The 18,307-nt window shown below is 60.7% G+C and overlaps 1 protein-coding gene across 1 annotated transcript; it reads right to left on the bottom strand.

Annotated features, from left to right (window-relative positions):
* Positions 1-134: 134 nt before the first annotated feature.
* On the bottom strand, positions 135-18,208 carry CARD14 (caspase recruitment domain family member 14). The gene is made up of 21 exons (XM_054047385.1): positions 18,165-18,208; positions 15,341-15,560; positions 14,429-14,566; positions 13,297-13,622; positions 11,522-11,692; positions 11,213-11,332; positions 10,698-10,823; positions 9,895-10,044; positions 9,077-9,202; positions 8,676-8,812; positions 8,255-8,349; positions 7,725-7,770; positions 6,767-6,956; positions 5,321-5,447; positions 4,615-4,852; positions 3,884-3,947; positions 3,398-3,509; positions 2,917-3,090; positions 2,396-2,511; positions 1,730-1,845; positions 135-1,005 (listed from the first exon to the last, which is right to left on the bottom strand). The coding sequence occupies exons 2-21, from the start codon at positions 15,549-15,551 to the stop codon at positions 798-800; spliced, it is 2,991 nt and encodes a 996-aa protein (XP_053903360.1). The 5' UTR covers positions 15,552-15,560; positions 18,165-18,208; the 3' UTR covers positions 135-797.
* Positions 18,209-18,307: the final 99 nt, after the last annotated feature.

Here is an 18,307-nt window from a genome sequence, read left to right as displayed (position 1 = left end):
GCTTTTGCCCCATTTGCCAGGGAGTCTCCTGCTGGCCATGGAGGAGCTGAGAGCCCCCTCTCCTTAGGGCCGGTACGTTGGATTTGGTGTCACCACCTCAGGGAGGGCCAGGAGGGGTCTGAACACGCAGCAACTGTCAGTAACAACACGGTTTAATTTAGCAAACTACAGAATTGGCAGTCCCTGGAACGAGCACGTCCTGTTCAGTCCTGGCTCCCTGCTCTCCCCAGGGCTGTGGGAGCAGGGTGCACAGAGATCCAGAGGGAGCTGGGATACCCAGTACAACGAGGCAGACCCGTGGGGGCAGCTCGCCAGGGAGGAGCCTGCGTGGCGGGGGACACAGCAAGGCCTACAGGAGTGGCTGTTCCCTCCCTGTGCAGGCGGGCTGGCGACTGTACTTCCGAGCAGCTAGTGCCAGGCTGGGAGAACAGGTGGAGGTGGGCCAGGCAGAGGTGCCCTGCCCACCCCGGGGACCCGCCCTGGCACCAGGGACACTGTTCAAAGGCAGCCCCGGCTCACCCCAGCCAGCCGCTCTTTCACACCATGACAGGGGTGGCATTAAAACCAGCCTCTCTCCCTGAACTAGACTTACTGTGTTTCTCTGCCAACAGGGCAGAGGCCAGCTGGGCAGGTAGGGGGCTCACCCAGCGCTGCGAAGTCCATTAACCCTTTAGGTAAGAGGGTCTTTCAAACCTCTCCCTCCCCACACCCCAAACCAAACTCTTGGTTTAAATAGGTGACATTTGCAGAGTTGCCAAGGTGACGGTTCCCCCTGCCCCACCCTGTGTCCAGGGAGATCAGTGACGATCTTGTTCTATCCACACGATCTTCTTCTGCTCATTGGCGACGGCTGCTCGCACGGCGCTGACAAGCGCATCCAGGTCGCTCCAGGTGTTGGGGGCAATGGTGCCGTACAGGCAGGGCACTTTCTCCAGCTGGGCCTCCTCTCTCCGCACACAGTCCAGAAGCTGCTCCTCTGTGGCTCCGAGACGCTGTAGTGCCTTCCTGAAACAGCCCGCGGGAGACTCCGTGAGGGGACGCCCTGAGCCGTGTGACCAGCACAAAGCCGTCTAGCGGCGGAAGAGGCAGTGATTGAAAAACTCTCGTTGACTTTAGAGCCAGGATTTCACTGTTTGTCCAGGGGCTAGACAAGGGGCTGGAGTCAGGGCTCCTGGGTTCTAGGCCTGCCTCCTGCCGGGAAGCGTGGTCTAGTGACTGTGCAATACACATCACAGTAGTGGGCAGCTGGGAGGCCGGACTCCTGGGTTCCAGTCTCAGCTCCGGCACTGCCGAACCACCTGAGCATGAGCATTTTACCTTCCGTGCTCAGGTTGGACGATACCTGCCCTGGGGAAGTGTCTTGAGTCCCCCCAAGAAACGGGGCTGTAGAGGCCACAGGGTTATTGTTCGAGGCCCCTGGTGTGGGCACAAACATTCCCTCAGCAATGCAATGGGGAAGGGCTCACCCTGGCCAGGCGGCTGGGTGCTATTGGACTGTCTTTACATCAATCACTGGTGCAGCCAACCACGGGGGCATCCTGTGGCTCATTCACATCCCCTCCACCGGGTACACGCAGGCATTCAGCTGCTGCAGCCGTGGCACAAGGCACCCAGGGGAGGGCAGGCCCAGGCCCTCATTCCCCAGAGCTCCAGCAGCCTCCGGCAAGCAGGAGACGTTTGCCCTGAGGGGCCCCAGCAGCCCGTCTCCGCCCAGAATGCTGGTACGTACTTGAGCTTCTTGGCGTTCTTCTCGCTGATGGAGATGAGGAGGAGGATGGGATAGATCCCCGCGGCGTGCAGGGCTTGCATGTACTCCAGCCCCACGTCCAGCAGGCTGTGCACGTCCTAGAGAGAGCCAGGGAGAGAACGCGAGGGGCTGGCACCAAGTGGGCTCATGGGAAGGGACAGGCGCTGGCCAGGGCTGGCGCTGCTGGTGAGCGGACAGGCGCTGGCAAGAGCCAGAGAGTCTGCGGCCAGGGATCATTACAGAGTCCATTGCTGTGCTCTGGCTAGATTCACCTCTCTGCTGCCCAGCGGGGGAGCCGCAGGCACTGGGATTAACGGACGGATGGATGCAGATGCCCGGTGGGGTAGCAGGGAGGTTTGGCAGGTCTCGGTGCAGTGTCTGTAGGTGCCTCTGTCCCATCTGCTCCTAACCCAGCCATGGCAGGTACCCCTCCTACCCGCGGGCCCTGCAGCTCTCCCCGGGCGGCCTTCGAGGGGATGCAGGTAACAAACATCAACTGACCTGCTGCATGTTTGAGACCAGAAACCCTTCACTCTCCTCCCGGCCCCACGCTGCCAGCTTCTGGCTTCCCGGTCAGGGAAGGCTCTGATAGTCGGAGCCCGGAGCACCCATCTCAGTCCCGCCTGCCCCCGGCCCCACACCCGTTACCTTCTCCAGCAGCAGCTGAAGCGCCTGGCGTGTGAGACAGCAGCGGCTGTCCGGCTCCCGCTGTTCCTGGACCAAGCTTCTGTTCTGGGCCGTGCATTCAGCCTCACACAGGAGTCCTGGGCGGAGGGAAAGTAGGGAAGGTGCCAAGTGAAGTAACCAAGTCTGATTCGCTGGGAGTGGCCTCATGGGGGTCCCCCCCCATGTCACCTCAGGCAGCATGGGCCTCTGAGAGTGGGAGGAGAGGGGGAGACTCGCCCAGCAAAGCAGCGCTGGCTCCCGTGACAGCATGAGGGCACTGGGGATGTGAACTTGCAGCCCTGACATGCTCCACCCAGATGGGGGAGATCAGCCGGCTTCAGCGGCGGGGCATGGAGGGAGCGGGGTCACAGAGAGCAAGCCCTGAATGCTGCCAGCCCTGGCCCCTGGATCCATGCCCCTGCATGAGCACAAGGGATGGGAGCCTGCACCCAGCACGGCCATGGCAGGATGTCCAAGGGTGAGAGGATGCCGCAGGGACGTACCTGACGGGCATTTCTCAAAGCCCTTGGTGAGGCACAGCTTGTCGCTCAGGATCTTCCCCAGCAGCGTGGGCACAAAGAGAACCGGGCGCAGCTGGGCCAGCTTGTGGGGTCTCACCAGCGTGTATGGCATCAGCGTGAAGCAGCTCCCTGCCTGCAGGCAGAGCCGGGGGCAGGCTGGGCAGACACAAAGGGATAGCAGGACGGTCAGGTGAACCCAGGGCACTGGAACCCCCGTTACTGCCAGGCAGCTGCAGGGCTGGGCTACGCTGGGGAGGTGGATTCGTGGCAGCTGGCACAGGGCCTGGCATCAGCAAAGGGAACGCAGCGGGCAGCTGAGTGCGACAGCAAGAACTATCTAGCCTGTGCCCTTGTTCGTCAGACAGCCAAGGCTGGATTTCTAGGGGGGCTAGCGCTGGGCTTCACCTGGCCAGCCCCAGGAGTCAGGCTCTGGGCTCTCCGAGAGCTCTAGCTAACAACGCACCGTCCGCCTTGTTGGGATCGTAGACGTTACAGTCGATGGACGACCACAGAGGGTTGATCTTGCTCTTGTCTGTGCTGATGATCCGCACCAGCTTTGGCTGCCCCCCTGAAGACTGCAGATCGGAGAGGAGAGGCCTTGAGTTAGCCCCCAGGGATGGAGAGCAGCCCCCCTCCCCCCACCGGTGAGACGCCAGCCCGGACACCAGCGTTCAGCAGCTGTCTGACTTGCTGCAATGATTGCTCACCGTAGGCCAAGCGACGGCCCCTGGATACCGCCCAGCCCACCGTGCGGCATTAACCTCCACCCCTGGGCTGCCCCAAGCCCGCGGCACGGCGTTCAGTGCTGACAGACTGTCCCATTCCCCTCTCCCACGGCTGCAGCACCTCTGCGGGGTCCTGCTCAGAGGCACAGCAAGTGAATCTCTCCCCAGGGATTCTGCGCACCCAGGCCTCCAGGCCGGGTCCCCTGCGCCCCAAGTTCTGTTACCTTCCGAGCAGACGTGGTCTGTTGGGCCATGTCCTGGATAAGGCCGATGAGCCGTTGCTGAGCCCTAGAGAGCGGGGGAAGCAGAGCGTGGGTGGTTAGAGAGGGAATTAGCTAGCCCCAGGCCAGGGGGCAAGTATCTCAGCCAGCGAACCCTTCCCATGCACGCTGGGCTGCCGCAGCCACATAGAAGAGCCACTGACTTGGAGCCAAAGAAAAGCATCAAAGAGTTCAGGTCACAAGCAGAAAGCTGGCTGGGCTGGAAAGGAGCTGGCAGACCACGGGCATGTCTGTGCCAGGCCAGAAAGGGGCATTAAATACCCTGAGGCAGCTGCAAAAGCAGCAGGAATATTAATCTGGGGGACGAGGCTGCAGGCATCTTGGAGGTTTCGATAGGCTGCAGCCCCCCCCACCCACCCCCAGTGCTGGGACACGTCTGCCTGATGAGCCCAGTACACCCCTGCTCTTGGTGGGTGGAGGCTGCGGGGCTGGGGGAGGTACATTCTCTGGGGCTGTGCCACACTCTGCAATGCCCAAGAGGAGCTGTGCTAGGCTGGTACCACATGGGCACATCTATCAGCAGCTGCGCCTGGCCTGGGAAATGCTCTTTGCTGCATGGGATCATCGATCAATGCCACTCCCTGGCAGGGCTGTGCTGCATGGAGGGGACTGTGCAGGCAGAGCTCTGACACCTAGGAGCAGGCTCCCCCTGGCACGCTGGACAGGCCACTCACTGGTAGTAGTTGGGGACGATGCCTGCGTCCATGTCCTTCATGCTGTAGGGATTCACCCGGCAGGCACTCCACTGGCTCTCGCCAAAGAACATGGTGTCCGTGACATGGAGGATGTCATTGCACTGCACCGGCAGCTCCCCCGCTGCCTTCCCTTCCAGGGCCAGGTTGGCCCGGATGTAGAACGAGTCACCCGAGGTCACCACCTTGTTCTCTAGGTCACTCACCAGCCTCTTGTAACCTGGAGAGCAAGAGAGGAGGGCAGCAGGGCGTGGGGGAGGGGAGTGTGCAGCAGGGCATGGGCAGGGGTGTGTGCAGCGGGGAGGGGATGCATTGGGGCCGGGAGGACGTGCGGCTACAGCAGGAGGGACTGGGGCAGACCCGAAGGGATTACGGGGGCGGGAACCGTGCAGGGGACTGAAGCAGGGAGATGGGAGGGGGATGTGCCAATGAGCAGCAATTGCCTCTGGGGGCCCCTTGCCTTGGCAGAAGGCTACAGCCCTTCCCCATTGTGCGTGGCTGGAGGAGCCAGCGGCGGTGGATGGATGCAGGCTGAGGAGGGCTAGGGTGACCAGACAGCAAATGTGAAAAATCGGGATGGGGTAGAGGGGTAATGGGAGCTTATCTAAGAAAAAGACCCAAAAATCAGGACTGTCCCTATAAAATCAGGACATCTGGTCACCCTAAGGAGGGCACGAGAGGGACTTACCCTCCATGTTCATTCTGACTGACAGGCAGCAGAAGCCATTCACCCTCTTCAGGACCCAAAGCGCCTCCTCCAGGGTTGCATCTTCCAGGATGGCCTTGAATGCTGGGTCTGTGACTTCATAATCCACCTGCAGGGGGCACCAGGTACAGAGGGACGGGGTGGGCTTAGCAAAGAGAACGCTCACCTGGGGGCCCGCAGCCCCGTCCGACCCAACGTCTGGGAGAGACGCACATTCGGGGAGAATGAACTCTCCCCATCTGCTCCCCAGCACCCCGGAGGGGTGGGGCTGCCCGGCCAGGGACTCAGGGTCATGAGCGGGGGAGCAGAGACCTGGCTATTCAGGAGTGAATTGGAAGGCCAGACTGGGCTAGCAGGACACTTGCATGCAGCCGGTGCCATTAGGCACAAAGAGCCCAGCTGCAAGGCAGGCAGCAGATATACTGGGTCAATCAGTCTGTTAGCTGGGTCTGGGCACCAGCCCCTCAGGCGCAGTGAACAGGCCCTTGCGAGCTTCTGGCATATCCCACTCGCTTCCCCCCACCAAAATGCAGCCACCCCAGGAGGGGAACTTGGTGGCTGCCCAGCAGCACGACCCAGCTCCTTAGGGCAGGAGTGGAAAGCGATCTCCTTGCTGCATGGGAACCGCAGGGCACGTGAGAGAGGACGAATGGGGAGACCTCGGCTGGAGCGCTGGGTCCAGCTCTGGACCTCTCGCTTTAAGAAACGTGGACAGACTGGAGAGAGCCCAGAGGAGAGCAACAAAAATGACCCAAGGTTTTGAAAACCTGACCTCTGAGGAAAGGTGAAAACGCTGGGCTTGTTTAGTCCTGAGAAAAGAAACCGGGGGGAGGGAGGGACCTGGTACCAGTCTGCAGGTGTGTTAAGGGCTGTGTGGACGAGAAAGGGATCAATCGCTCTCCACCGAGGAACGCGCTTACTCTGCAGCAAGGGAGAATTCGGTTAGCGATTGGGAAAGACTCTCCGGTTCTAAGGACAGCTCAGCACGGGCACAGGCTGTGGACTCCTGTCATTGGAGGTTTGTAAGAACAGGTTAGACAGACCCCTGCCGGGATCAGTGAGGTGACCCTGGCCCTGCCTCAGGGCAGGGGGACAAACTGCCTGGCCTCTTGAGGGCTCTTCCAGCCCTACGTCTATGATTCTATGAATGTAGTCGCCCGAGCTGGAATTCAGCCAGGACACCAGGCACCCGCCGTGGTCTAGCGAGATCCCATCAGTCAGGACCTTGGCTTGGCCGCTCACCTGAAGAACAGCGCTTACAACGACTCAGCGCCCGGGGGATGCCAGGCTCGGGCATTCGTTCTGGGCCTTAGTTCAGGGCGATGTGACTGCCGATGAGTGTGAGGGACTAATGAGAGACTGGCGGAGAGGGAGAGATACGGGGTGGGCAGGCACAGACAGGCAGAGAGGAGACGTCAAGCCCCTTACCACCATGATCTGATTGCCTGGGGACAGAGACATCTCGTCGGCCACGGAGCCGGGAGTGACCCTGTGAATGAAGATGCCCGTCTGGTTGCCCCCGATGATGCTGATCTGCTCCAGCAGGGCAGTGCCGTGGAAGGCAATGGTGGTGATGCGGCTCAGGATGCGCCGTGCGGGCCGCCGGCGAATGGGCGTGCTGGGGAGGGAAGGGAGACACTTCATGTGAGGCAGTGGGAACAGCCAGTTCCAAGCAACCCCTCCTCCACCCTGCACCACCCCACTTCCCTTCAGGGAGTTCACACCAAGGGCCCAGCTGCTATCTCAAGAGGTGACCCCGGAAGCTCAGCTACCCCCCATCTGTGCTAAACAGGGCAAGTGTGGCAAGGAACCAGCGCTAGCCAGAGGCAAAGCTTAATAGGTGCCGAGGTTTGCCGGGGGTCAGCCCCAGCCCCTCCTCTGTCAGTGGCGTGTAGCACTGTGCACACGTGTGGAGGAGAGGTGGGGGTGGCCCTGGGGCTGCAGCCACGTGACTATGGGATTCCTGCCTTAGACGGTCCTCGCTCAGGAACAATGGGACCGCAGCAAGCTTGGGCGTGAATTTACCCGCATTAGCCTGCGCGCTTGGTCTGACTCTCGTGTGCACCCGGCTGAGGTGCACTTACAGCTTGTCGGAGCCCTGCCATCTAGTCCTCCTTGAACTAGATCAAAGGCAGCAGCGGCCCCTCTGCTGAGCAGCACCCCTGGATTTCTACCCCGGAGCTGGCTGAGAGCTCAGCACGCAGCGCGTGACTGCGAGAACACAAACAGGAGCTCTGCCCAGGGAGCGCTGCGTCTCCGGAGCTGGCCGCCTAGGAGTTCTCACCAAGATCCCAGGGATCAGGCCCTCACCCTGCTTTACTCCAGGCTCCCGTAGGGCAGAGCCCTCCCTAATGGGGGGCAGAAATCCATGGGCAGCGTGACGTACCTCTCAGAGGCCGACGGGTCTAAGTCGAGCAGCTGGGCATTGCCCTCTGAAATGAAGGACAGTTTGAACCAGTGGAGGCAAAGGGACAAGCCAAGGAGGATGAAGAAAACCCCGAAACAGGCCCCCTTCCCTCAGTAGTCTCCCCCCGGCACCCCTGGCAGCCTGGGCAGGAGGCAAGGTCCATTGCTAGCACCACACCCATTTGGCTGGTGAGCCCAGAGATCAGCTGTCACCCAGCCTGCTGCACCGGGCACAGATACGGCCCCCGGAGCCACCTGCTGGGTCCCTTGTGGGGATGGCATTGGGCTGGGAGGGTCTGCTCTGCAGCAGAGGATCCCAGACTTCGGGTCATGGTGGCCCTATTAGTGCATTAGTGGTGGGAAGGGCTGGAGATGACAGACAGGGCGAAGTCACGAGACCCTCAGCTCCCCATGGAAACAAGGCGCTTGGGTCATGCCCTTGGGTGATGCAAGCAGACAACAGAGTCTGCTCTCAGCTGCTCGTTGCCAGTAGGGAAAGGAAACACCCACCGTCCTTCTCCACCATCTCATACTCCAAGTCGGACGACTCCGCCTTCTCCCCTGCAATGAGACTGAAATCCACCTCCAGGAACTCCTGGGAGCTGCTGCAGGGGACAGGAGAGAGGGGACGAGGCAGGTCAGCTTGTGCAGAAGAGAAGAACGTGCCCCTCCCACAGCATCCCGCTGCACAGCTGGAGAGACGGGGAGCCACTAGGCCCAAGCAGGAGGGTTTCAAAAGCCCTGGCTAGTGGCTAACGGAACATATAGCCTGGCACATGGGGGCAATGCCAAGCAGAAGGCCCTGTCGCATGAGCAACCCTCTGCCCCACCCAGCAAGCGACGTGCTGCTAGGAACAGGGCAAACCAGGACTGCAGCATGTGCCACCCTGCAGAGGCTGGAAGAGATGGGGAAGCCCCAGTGCCTCCGTACCTCGTGGAGAGGGAGCTCTCCAGGCACTCCTGCGTGGCTCTCTTCTGCAGGGAGAGCTTACAGGGTGGGACAGGGCTGCACGATCGGAAGCTCTCTTGCAGCTCGTGGCTCGTCCTCATGCCGAAATCTGAGCACAGCTGCAAGGGAGGGAGCCATTAGCATGAATGGCCATTGCTAACCTCTCTGTTCATTCCCACGCCCGGGCCCCCACGTGCCAGGCTCACGCCCACGGAGCTGTGGCCAGAACAAGGCAGGCCCTGCCCTCCCCTCAGCAGTAGGGCTTCGTGAGCCCTGCCCTTTGGCTGTCATCATGCCACGAGGGGAACTGCCAGGGGGAAAGGAGCCTCCCCAGGGCTGCGTGGGAAGACAAGGGGCTGGGGGCGGCAGGAAGGGTCCCGCACCTTGGACACGCTGAGGCCGCCCTGGTTCTCGTCTCCGGGGCAGATGGCATGCATGCGCACCAGCCGCTGTTTCCTCTTTGGCCACTGCTCCCCCGGCTCCAGGCTAGCGAGACCTTCCCCCTTCACCTGCCGAGCAAGCAAACAGCACAGAGAATGGGGTCAGAAAGAGCGGCCATGGGCGACTGGTATAATAGGCTAGGGAAGGCTGTGCCTCCCCAAACAGCCCCACGTGGCCCTGCCCCCACTCCGTCCCAAGGCCCCCTCCTGCTGCTAGCTGGCCCCGGCCCAGCCTGCGGGGGCTGGGGATAGGGCAGCTGGGATGGGGCTGCCCAGCGCTGGGGGGACCCCCTGTGCTGGGGCCGCGCCACTGAGCGCTCCCAGGCTGAGGGGGAGGCTGCATGCCATCCGCCGGGTGCTCTGGGGCAGGGCTACGCACCGCCTGCCCGCCGGCCCAGTGCTCCGGGGCTGGAGGCACTCGGGTGACCCATGGCGGAGGGGGGGGGTCTGTGCTTGGGGGCAAAAATGGGGTGGGAGGGGGCGGGGCCTCAGGCGGAAGGGGTGGGCCCGGCCAGGGGCTAGCCTCCCCAAGCCCGTTGTTCACCCACCGCCCATGAGGGCCGCACTCCCACGCGGGAAGAGGGTGCGGGACAGGTGTTACCAGACGGGCTGACACAGAGATCCCAGCTTGTGCCCTTTGCTCTCAGATTCCCATCGCTTGGGGGGGTCTTGGCTGGTGGCCAAAAAGCCGTGATCTGGCCTCTGGGCTGGGCACAGGACCAGCTGGATTTCACAGCACAAAGAGCTCCCCAGCCTCTCACCCCGTGCACCCTGCTGTCCTGCTGCTGACTGGCCTGCTTCCTCAGCTCACAGATCTGCTCCGTCAGCTCAAACACTTTCCTGCGGAGGGAATCCTTCTCCAGCAGGTTCTGGGAGATCTCCAGCTGGGCCGCGTCCCTCGCACAGTATGCCTGGGGGCACAAACACGTCAGGGACAGGAGGTTTGGAGCAAAGTGCTGGGGATCCCTGGGCGAGGCACAGCCGGGTGCAGAGGGACAGACACGGACAGTGTAGTCAGGGCAGAGAGCGTGAGAGACCGGCTCAGGGCTGCATGACTTCACAGAGAAATGGGGGAAGGGGAAGGAGGCCATGGCTACAAACAACAGGCACCCGGGCTAGCCAGCTGAAGCCCAGCCCCGCGGCACGAGGGAGAGGCCTTGTGGCCACTGGGCTCCAAACACAGCCACAAGCCCAGCGAGCTGAAGAATCTCCATTCACTGTGGCTTGATCAATCCCAAGGCCAGCAGAGACCACTGGGACCGTGTGGTCTGACCCCCTGCATGACACCAGCCAAAGAACGCCCCAAAATCCGTCTGTGCGCTTGTGGCCACCTTGTTCAGCACCAGGGTCTGAACCAGGGACCTGCAGAGCTGACAGCACCAGCCGCGACTGCTTGAGCTAAGGAGCCCAGCTGTGTAGTGGGGCTGTAACAGAATCCCATCCTCTGGGGAGCAGGCCCAGAGGAGACACCCCCTGAGCAGGGGATATACATGCAATCTGCCACTCCCATACAGAGGAAGACCCCCACCCCCACCCAGCCAGGCGGGCAGGGACCCCTGGGTACCTGATCTCGCTCCTTCTGCAGCTCGGCCACTTGCCCCTGCAAGGCACTGATTTTCTCCTTGTAGATCTCACAATCCACCTTCATTTTGTGGCACTCAATCAGGGTGTGCTCCTTCTCCTCCCAGTACTGAAGGGAGACACAGGGAGTCAGGTGGGCAGCAGGGTCAGGAGGGAGCCAGCAAAGGGGACAGGTGAAAGCCCCCAAGAACAGTTGTCCCGCCCTGAGGGAGACGGATCCTGGATCTGGTCTCCCAAGGTTACCTGCAGTCCCCTGCATAGGCCAGCTTGGTGGCCCCCTTGGCCAGATTTCCATGCTGTGTGGCAAGGCAGGGCTTTCACCCATGTGGTTAGTGGGGCCAGCCAGAAGACGACACCCCATGGGGTGGGGAAGGAGGTTGGGAGAAGATGTCCTGCTCCATAAACCTCGGGTTTGCCTTTGATCCACTCCCCATTTTAGGGGTGATTCCTCCCCCCTCCAGCACCTGTTCCCAGTTCCTCAGGCCTGGCAGCTCTGACCTGCTTGCGCTGATTCTCAGCGATCACTGCCTGCTCCCTCAGCGAGTGGATTCGATTGAGGAGCTCCTGTTTGCCCTCCAGAGCCTCATCCAGGTTCTGCTCCAGGATATCCTTCTGCACCTGACCAAGCAACACCAGCGGGTTAGCGGGGCTCCCCCAAGGTCAGGAACGAGGCTGCTGTCCAGGCAGCTCTGTGCATCCCGGCTAGACCTAGGGGATCTGCCTCCCCAGCAAACCCTGTTCCCACCAGGCACCCCGTGGCTCCCGGACTGCCCACGAGGGAGCTGGGAACTAAGGGGGAGGCTTTACCAGGCTGAAAGTCTCCAGCTCCACCAGTGACCGGAGCTTCTCGTTTTCCTCCCTCAGCTGCAGCAGCTCATCCGCCTGTGGCTGCGGGTCGCTGGGCATGCGCAGGGACCTCTCCCTCTCGTAGTAGGTCTCCACCCTGGCTCGCTGCAGCTCCTGCTTCATCAGATACAGCTGCCAGAGGACAAAGAGAGCACAGGTCCCTAGCATTGCACTTGGCTGCGTCGTGCCAGCTACACTACGCCCGGGGTTTACTCTAGAACCCAGCGTCTAGAGTGGGAAAGGCTGCCTTGTTGTGTGCACAGAAAAGAATGTTGCATTTTTGGGAACACAACTGTGGGCCATGTTCTAGAACCCCGACTTGAGTGTTCACACCGAGCTGAGAAGACCTCGTTAACTGCTGAAAGGATGAGATTGGTCTGTTTTGCTCTAGAACAGAACCCCCCTGACCATGACTTTGGAACGTGGGACCGTGTTCTAGAATGTGGCACACGGCTTGCTCTAGAACCCAGGATTCTACATTAGCTCTGTAACAGAGACGAGATCATTCACTCTAGAACACAGCCCTACCCCCTTCATTTTAGAGCACGTACCCACCCTTTGTTCTAGACGGCTTTCTTCTCTCTTGCACATGGGACATGTTTATAAAGTGCTGATGCAGGGAGGAAAAGCAACTCTGAGCCAGAAATTTCAACCAGGCTCTGTGGGGGTTTGTCAGCACTTCTGTTACTAAGGTGATTTCAGATTCGATGAGCAAAACATAGTGGGGGGATCCCACCTCTCCAGGCTGTTTGAAGCCCCTTGGAACCAGTCTGGGGGAGCTTTGCCTGTTTTGGTTGGATATATTCCTGGAGGTTTCATCACCTGACATACTCTTTAATTAAAAATTAATCTTTAATTCCTGGAGGCTCCAGGACAATCCTGGAGGGTTGGCAACCATAGGGGGGAGTGAAAGCCCATTCCCCACCTGCCTTTTTGCTTCGTTTAATTTTGTATTAATTTCCCACAGCTCGAAGGAGTAACTCATGTGAACGGTCCAACACGTCCACGAGCCACCAGGACCCATGGGAGCCAGAGCAGAGTGACTGAGCCCCCACACTGCAGCCGGGCAAAGGGAAAAGGGAATCCTGGTTGACACCCCTCCGGGGGCCTGGGTAGGCAAGTCAGTGTCACCGTCGTATGGTGCGTCCACTGCCCCCAGGCCTCCCTCCTGCACCACAGAGGGGAGCAGGGTGCGCATGGCCCGGGGTGCTGGCCCAGCCATCCGCCCTCTCTCAGGCAGCACTCGACAGGCGTAGGGAAGGGGAGACAGGGGGTGGAGATCTAGGATCCCTCCAGCCCTGGCGGCTAGGTCCCCGGGGGACGAGGAAGCATACGCTGTGCTGTCGCGAATGGCTTGCCAGGGGCTCTGGTACGAAGGGGACGAGTGGGTCTGGATACTGAGACCGACAGAAACTCACAACCTGGAGTTAATGAGGAAGAGCCCTATGGGCCCCAGGGGGTTCCTACCCCAGCGCCCCGGCCCGCCGGTCCCACCCCCTTGGGGGAAGCCAGCTATCGAGCTGCAGGACTATTGGGGGCAGTTGACGTGCCAGCCCTGGGGGAGGAGGGGCATTGAGGGCCGGAGATCAGCAAGGGCTGTTGGGTGAAAAGCGAACCCAGCCAGCGGGGCCAGGCATCCCCGGTGGGACGTCCATGGCAGGCACGTGCTGCCCTGGGCACTGCTGCTGTGACGAGGTCCCCGAGGCCGCCTCCGAGCGGCTTGGGGCTGCGCTTACCTCCTCTTGCAGGCCCTGGCTCCGCGTGATGGCCAGGTCCTTCTCCTGCAGGGCGTTGGTGTAGTGCATGGACAGGTTGTACATCTCATCCTTCAGCTTCAGCATCTCGTGGAAGTGGGAGCTGACCTCCCTCTTCATGCGGTTGTGCTCGGCCTCGATGCCCCGCAGACACTTGTTCTGGGCCTCCAGCTGGGACACGCGGTCCTTCAGCTGGCGGCAGTGGTGCAGCAGAGACGCCTTCTGGTGCTTCTCCTGGGTCAGCTCCTCCTGCAAGCTGTTCACGGCCTTCGCCAGGCACTCGGTCAGCTTGGAGGTCTCGATCAGGCCTGCGGTGAGGAGAGATCAGCTCCGGCCAGCACGGATCAGCTGAGAGACCTCCCCGGCCCATGCTCTATAGCTCCTGCGTGCCACGAGCAGGCTCTGAGCCCCAGCCCCCTGCGCACCCCGGATCAGCAGCAGGGACGGGGCCCCGGCTCACTAGTCGCCGTATACATTTCACAGGAGCTCCCACTTCCTAGAGGCAGCCCAATGCCCTCCCAGGGCTCTGCCCGTCCCCTCCCCGGTGCTCCCCAGGGCAGGGAGACCGGAGGGACGTCCCTTCCCTAGCGGATGAGCAAGGTGATTTACGATGACCGTGGAACGTTGTTGTTGATTATTTTTGCTATGGTGGAGCCTACGGGCCTCAGTCAAGGCTTGGTGCCCCGTCGTGCTGGGTGCTGTCCGTGCGTGTTATGAACTGACGGTGCCTGTCCCAGAGACGCCCATAGCTCACCCCTCGGCTCTGCCCTGGTCCGGGGGCTGGGGCCAGTTTGCTCTACCAGTAGCATTGCAATAGTAGCCAGGGCATTATATGGACACAGGTTACGGCTCCTGCCCCGTATTCCACCTCATGCCCTCCACAGGGCGATATTGTGGCTGTGTCCAGGCAATGTCGTAATTACGACTGCAATGCGCTGGTGGAACGACCCAGCACCAGTCCCCGGACCAGCGCAGAGAACAGTAGCTACTAGCCAGTTCGGCACCAATCTCACGCTGTCCTCCCGTGCTGCCCTGCAGTGAGGGCTCGCGGCTGGGGGTTCCCCTCACAGCTGGCCTGGCTCAGAGACAGCTCTGGCAATGGGGGGAGACTTACCACTGAAGTTGTTGAGGTCAATGGAGGGCTCCAGGCCAGTTATCAGGGTGTAGGTGTCGGGGTTGTGAAGTTTCAGGCTTTCCAGGAAGGCCAGGGCTCCGTTCTTCCCCCGGGTTTTCAGAAGATCCAACATGTGGCCTAGAGATGGGTTAGAAAACCACAGGCTCGCTGACCACAGGCCTAGCAGGACCCAGAGTGCCCCTGGAGCCAGATGTGGGGACACATCCCCGCAAAGGCCCCGTTTTCGGCTCCAGCTGGTGTCTGGCTGGGCTGATGGCCCTGCCTGGCTCTGCAGCTCTCCCCAGGTCTGTATCAAACCCGCTCTGTGCGGCCCACGTTCATTAGTCACCTGACACAGCGTAATAGATAATAGACTGAGGCCAGGTGCACATGGGTGGAGCTGGGAGGGGGGATTCTCATCCCAGGTCTGCCCGCAGGCATCAGCCGGGCACGTCTCCATAGCAGGATACAGCAGAGCAGTCGAGCTGTGAGCTCCCCAGAAACGGTGAACGCGTGTAAACATGGACCAAGCAGAGAGCCTTGTCCCCTGCGCTGCCTGCCGGGGCGAGAGTAACGCCCTGGGGCGCCGCACCGGAGCTGCTGACAATATGTGAGGGCAGCAGGCGCCGTTGTGCACCCAGGAGGCCTCTCAGCAAGCCCAGTGCTGTGCTAAGTGCACTGCCAGGTAGCAGCCCCAGGTCCCAGGGCTGGCCCCAGACTCTTGCTCCCCGTGGGAAGAGGTGGCGCATGCAGCAACGGCCAGTCTGAGCAGCAGGGTAAGGGACAGCGTTTAGCAGCTCTGGAGGGGATTCCAGCCAGCCCTTGTCCATAAGCAGCAGCTCCAAGATGGGGCCCTCAGGCCGCGGCAGTGACCTGGGCCCTCAGGGAAGAGCCTTTGTCCCGGACACTCACCCACTCTCATGGCGCTGTTGGTGAACTGGGGGCCATGCAGAACCTCCTCCTCGTCCAGCTGGTCCAGGACCTTGGCCTGGCGCAGGTAGGGGGTGAGCCGGTTCGGGCAGGTGCTGCGCACGATCCGGTAGCGATGGCTCTCCAGAATCTCCCAGAGCTGCTCCTCATCCAGGTCCCGGAGCTCCGTGTCTGCCTGGCAAGGGACTGCCATCGCAGGGGCCTACCGGGGGCAGAGAAGGGATGGAGGTGAGAGAAAAGCAGGAGGAAGAGGAGACGAGAAGAGAGATGCTGGTGAAGGACCAGGCCCAGCCCTGGAGGGCACATTACGGGTTACCTATCTGTGGTCGCTGGGAAAACAAGATTCTTCATGGTGGTTTGGGACAATGTAGAATAACTATGGAATTGGAGAATTAGGGTTAGCGTAAATCTCTGTGTTGTGAAGGAAGGTCCTGCCTTGCACATGGCGAGTTATAAGGCCAGAAGGAATGACGGAGGGAGGACGTCTGGTTCAAAGACTAAAGAGAGAAGGGGAAGGTTCTAAAAGGAAGGCCTCTGACTGGCAGGGGTGACCACAGATGGTTTTAAACAAGACAAAAAGAATCTGTGTTAAAATGAGCCAGCACGGCCCTTCCCACCCCCCCACCAGCCTTATCAGACCCGTGAAGCCCATGTGAACCAGGTGCAATGGAAAGCTGTTGGTCGGCAAGAAGGCGGGGTAGAGACAAGGAGCAAAGGTCTTGGGAGAAGAAGGGTGTAAATCTGGACTGAAATTGGAACCGGAGCTGGTTGTTAGCTAACGTGGCAATCAGCTGTGGCATCATTTGTTAGTTGAAGGGTATAAAAAGTGTTCGGAATCTGAGGGGTTTTTGTGCTGGAGCACGCCAGGATGAGACGGTTTTCCCTGGGTCTAGCCTGTTTGCCAGCGTACTGATCACACGCTTGTGAACACATGGTTACTGGATCTGGGTGTTGGGACTGCTTCCTTTTAGGCTCGTGGGCAGGGTTAGAGCAATTGTATAAAATACCATTTGGCCTTTGGACTTAAAGGCGTTTGTGGTTAAATTAGTGTCTGGTGGGTTCCCGTGTTAATATTAATCATTACTAATCATTCCAACTGACAGGAAGTGATGCACTACTGCTCTGCAGGGTGTAGCAGCTACCATGTTCCACCCCAGAGGCAGCTGCCTTCCAGCGGCAGGTGAAGTGATTCCGACACACACAGGTTGCACAGCACTGGATATCCTCCTTGCTATTATTAGAGCCAACTGCATGCTCATCCCTATATATACAAACCGGGAAGGAGGGCACGGTCCCGGCCCCAGCCCCAAGGCACCTCCATTCTTAGTCCTGTCAAGATGGGAGGCACCAGATAACCATAAAATACCCAGCAATCCTCATCTGCCCAAGGTTCTGGCCCCTGGTTCATGTATTTCCAACAGTTCTTGCCCCGATATTTTCAGCAGGGAAAAAACAGTGAAGCAGGAAGAAAGCGAGGCTATTTAAAAGGAGAAAAGCAGCATACCCCAGAGCTTCAGGAAAAGGGGCCCTAAGCCCGTCATCAGAACCCTGCATTCCTGTCCTCACCACCCACGGCCCCATAGCCCTGGTCTCACCCCCTGGCTCCCTCGGGGAAAGGGTCCCTGCCCACATCTGGGACACAGGAGATGGAATGAACACACCAGTGTGGTTTCCCTCTTCCCCTCCTGCAGCTATCAGAGCCGGGCTGGGGTCGTGTGGAGCAGGAGGGCTGGGGTCGCGTGCAGCAGGAACACGGCTCTGCAGTGCTCGAGGGGCTGCTGCTCCGGTGCGCGGGTCCCTCGCACAGGGCATTTTCCCCTGGGCTCAGAGGGGCACAAAATCCAGTGGGGAGGGAAACGCCTCTCCTCAGGAGCAGGGACAAAAACCCTTTACGCGCACGAGCCTTGGCTGGTACCTGTAGCAGGGCAGACCAGGAGCCCCGGGGGATGAGCACAGCCCAGCCCTGGCTGCTGGGGCAGTGGCGCTAGCCCTGGGCCAGCCTGGGCCCCACTCAAAGGCCTCGGGGGCTGCGTCGCGTGACGGTGGATAGGATGGAGGAAGCAGACCTGCTCACCCCCCTCTGAACCCTGGGAACTGCCCTGCGCAGAGCTGGCTCCCTGCTCCCTGGCTGGGAGAGCTGAGCCAAAGGGGGGCGGGGGGAAGAGACCCAGCCAGAGCCTCTGTGGCCCCACGCAGCAGCCGTGCAGGGAAAGCAGCAGGCCTGGGAGAGCAGGCCAAGCGAGGGGCTGTGCCCGGACCGTGAAGGTGCAGGTGCAGCAAGGGCCAGGAGAAGTTAGACCTCACGTCCTGCCTCCCGCCATGGCTCTAGCCAATAGGCCATTTCTCTTCTGGTGAGGGCAGCTCCGCTCGGCCGGGCGTCTGAGTGAGGAGTTTTTGTAGGCAGGCCCCTGTGTGAAGCACGTGGAGGTAAAGGTGTTATTGGCTGTCGTGCATGTGGCCATGCCTTCGCACCGATACCAGAACAGTCCCTGCACGCGCTGGTGACGCCCACTCACCCTCAGCGCTCCAGGAGCACGAGGCTGAAAAGAGACCCCCTCCCCCGCCTCTCCATAACGGTGGGAGCTCACAATGCTCATCTCCTGCGGCTCCCAACAGTCCTCCAGCAAGGCCAGGGCAGGCCAGCCCCGACCTTCCGCTAGCTCGCAGGGCCACAAACCCAGCCTTGCCCCTAGCCTGCGCAGGGGACCTTCCAAGCTAGCAATGCCCACACAGGCTGAGCGCCAGCACAGCAGTAAGGAGGCGGCCTCCCCTGCTTTCACCCAGGCCTTTTGCTCTTTAAACTCACACTTGGCCTTGGGAGACACCCGTCGGGCAGCAGCAGGGCTCCAAACTTGGCCTCCTCCTGGTTCCTCATTCCAGGAATAACTGTGGGAGTCTCTGCTAGCTCCCGGCAGCGGCTGCCTAGGAGGCTGGGTTCCAGGGCCCAGC

The sequence above is a fragment of the Malaclemys terrapin genome, chromosome 13 (genome assembly GCF_027887155.1).
Source record: "Malaclemys terrapin pileata isolate rMalTer1 chromosome 13, rMalTer1.hap1, whole genome shotgun sequence".
In the NCBI taxonomy this organism is placed as follows: Eukaryota; Metazoa; Chordata; order Testudines; family Emydidae; genus Malaclemys; species Malaclemys terrapin.
Note: the sequence above shows the minus strand (reverse complement) of the source record. Positions and strands in the feature narration are given on the sequence as shown.

What these genes read in the sequence shown, in the direction of transcription:
- CARD14 (XM_054047385.1), bottom strand. Translation starts at nt 15,551, where the DNA reads ATGGCAGTCCCTTGCCAGGCAGACACGGAGCTCCGGGACCTGGATGAG. An exon ending in TGACCTCAACAACTTCAGTG is followed by an intron (nt 13,623 to 14,428) that starts GTAAGTCTCCCC and finishes TCCTCACCGCAG; the next exon opens with GCCTGATCGAGACCTCCAAG. An exon ending in AGTCAGAATGAACATGGAGG is followed by an intron (nt 4,853 to 5,320) that starts GTAAGTCCCTCT and finishes CTTGCTCTCCAG; the next exon opens with GTTACAAGAGGCTGGTGAGT.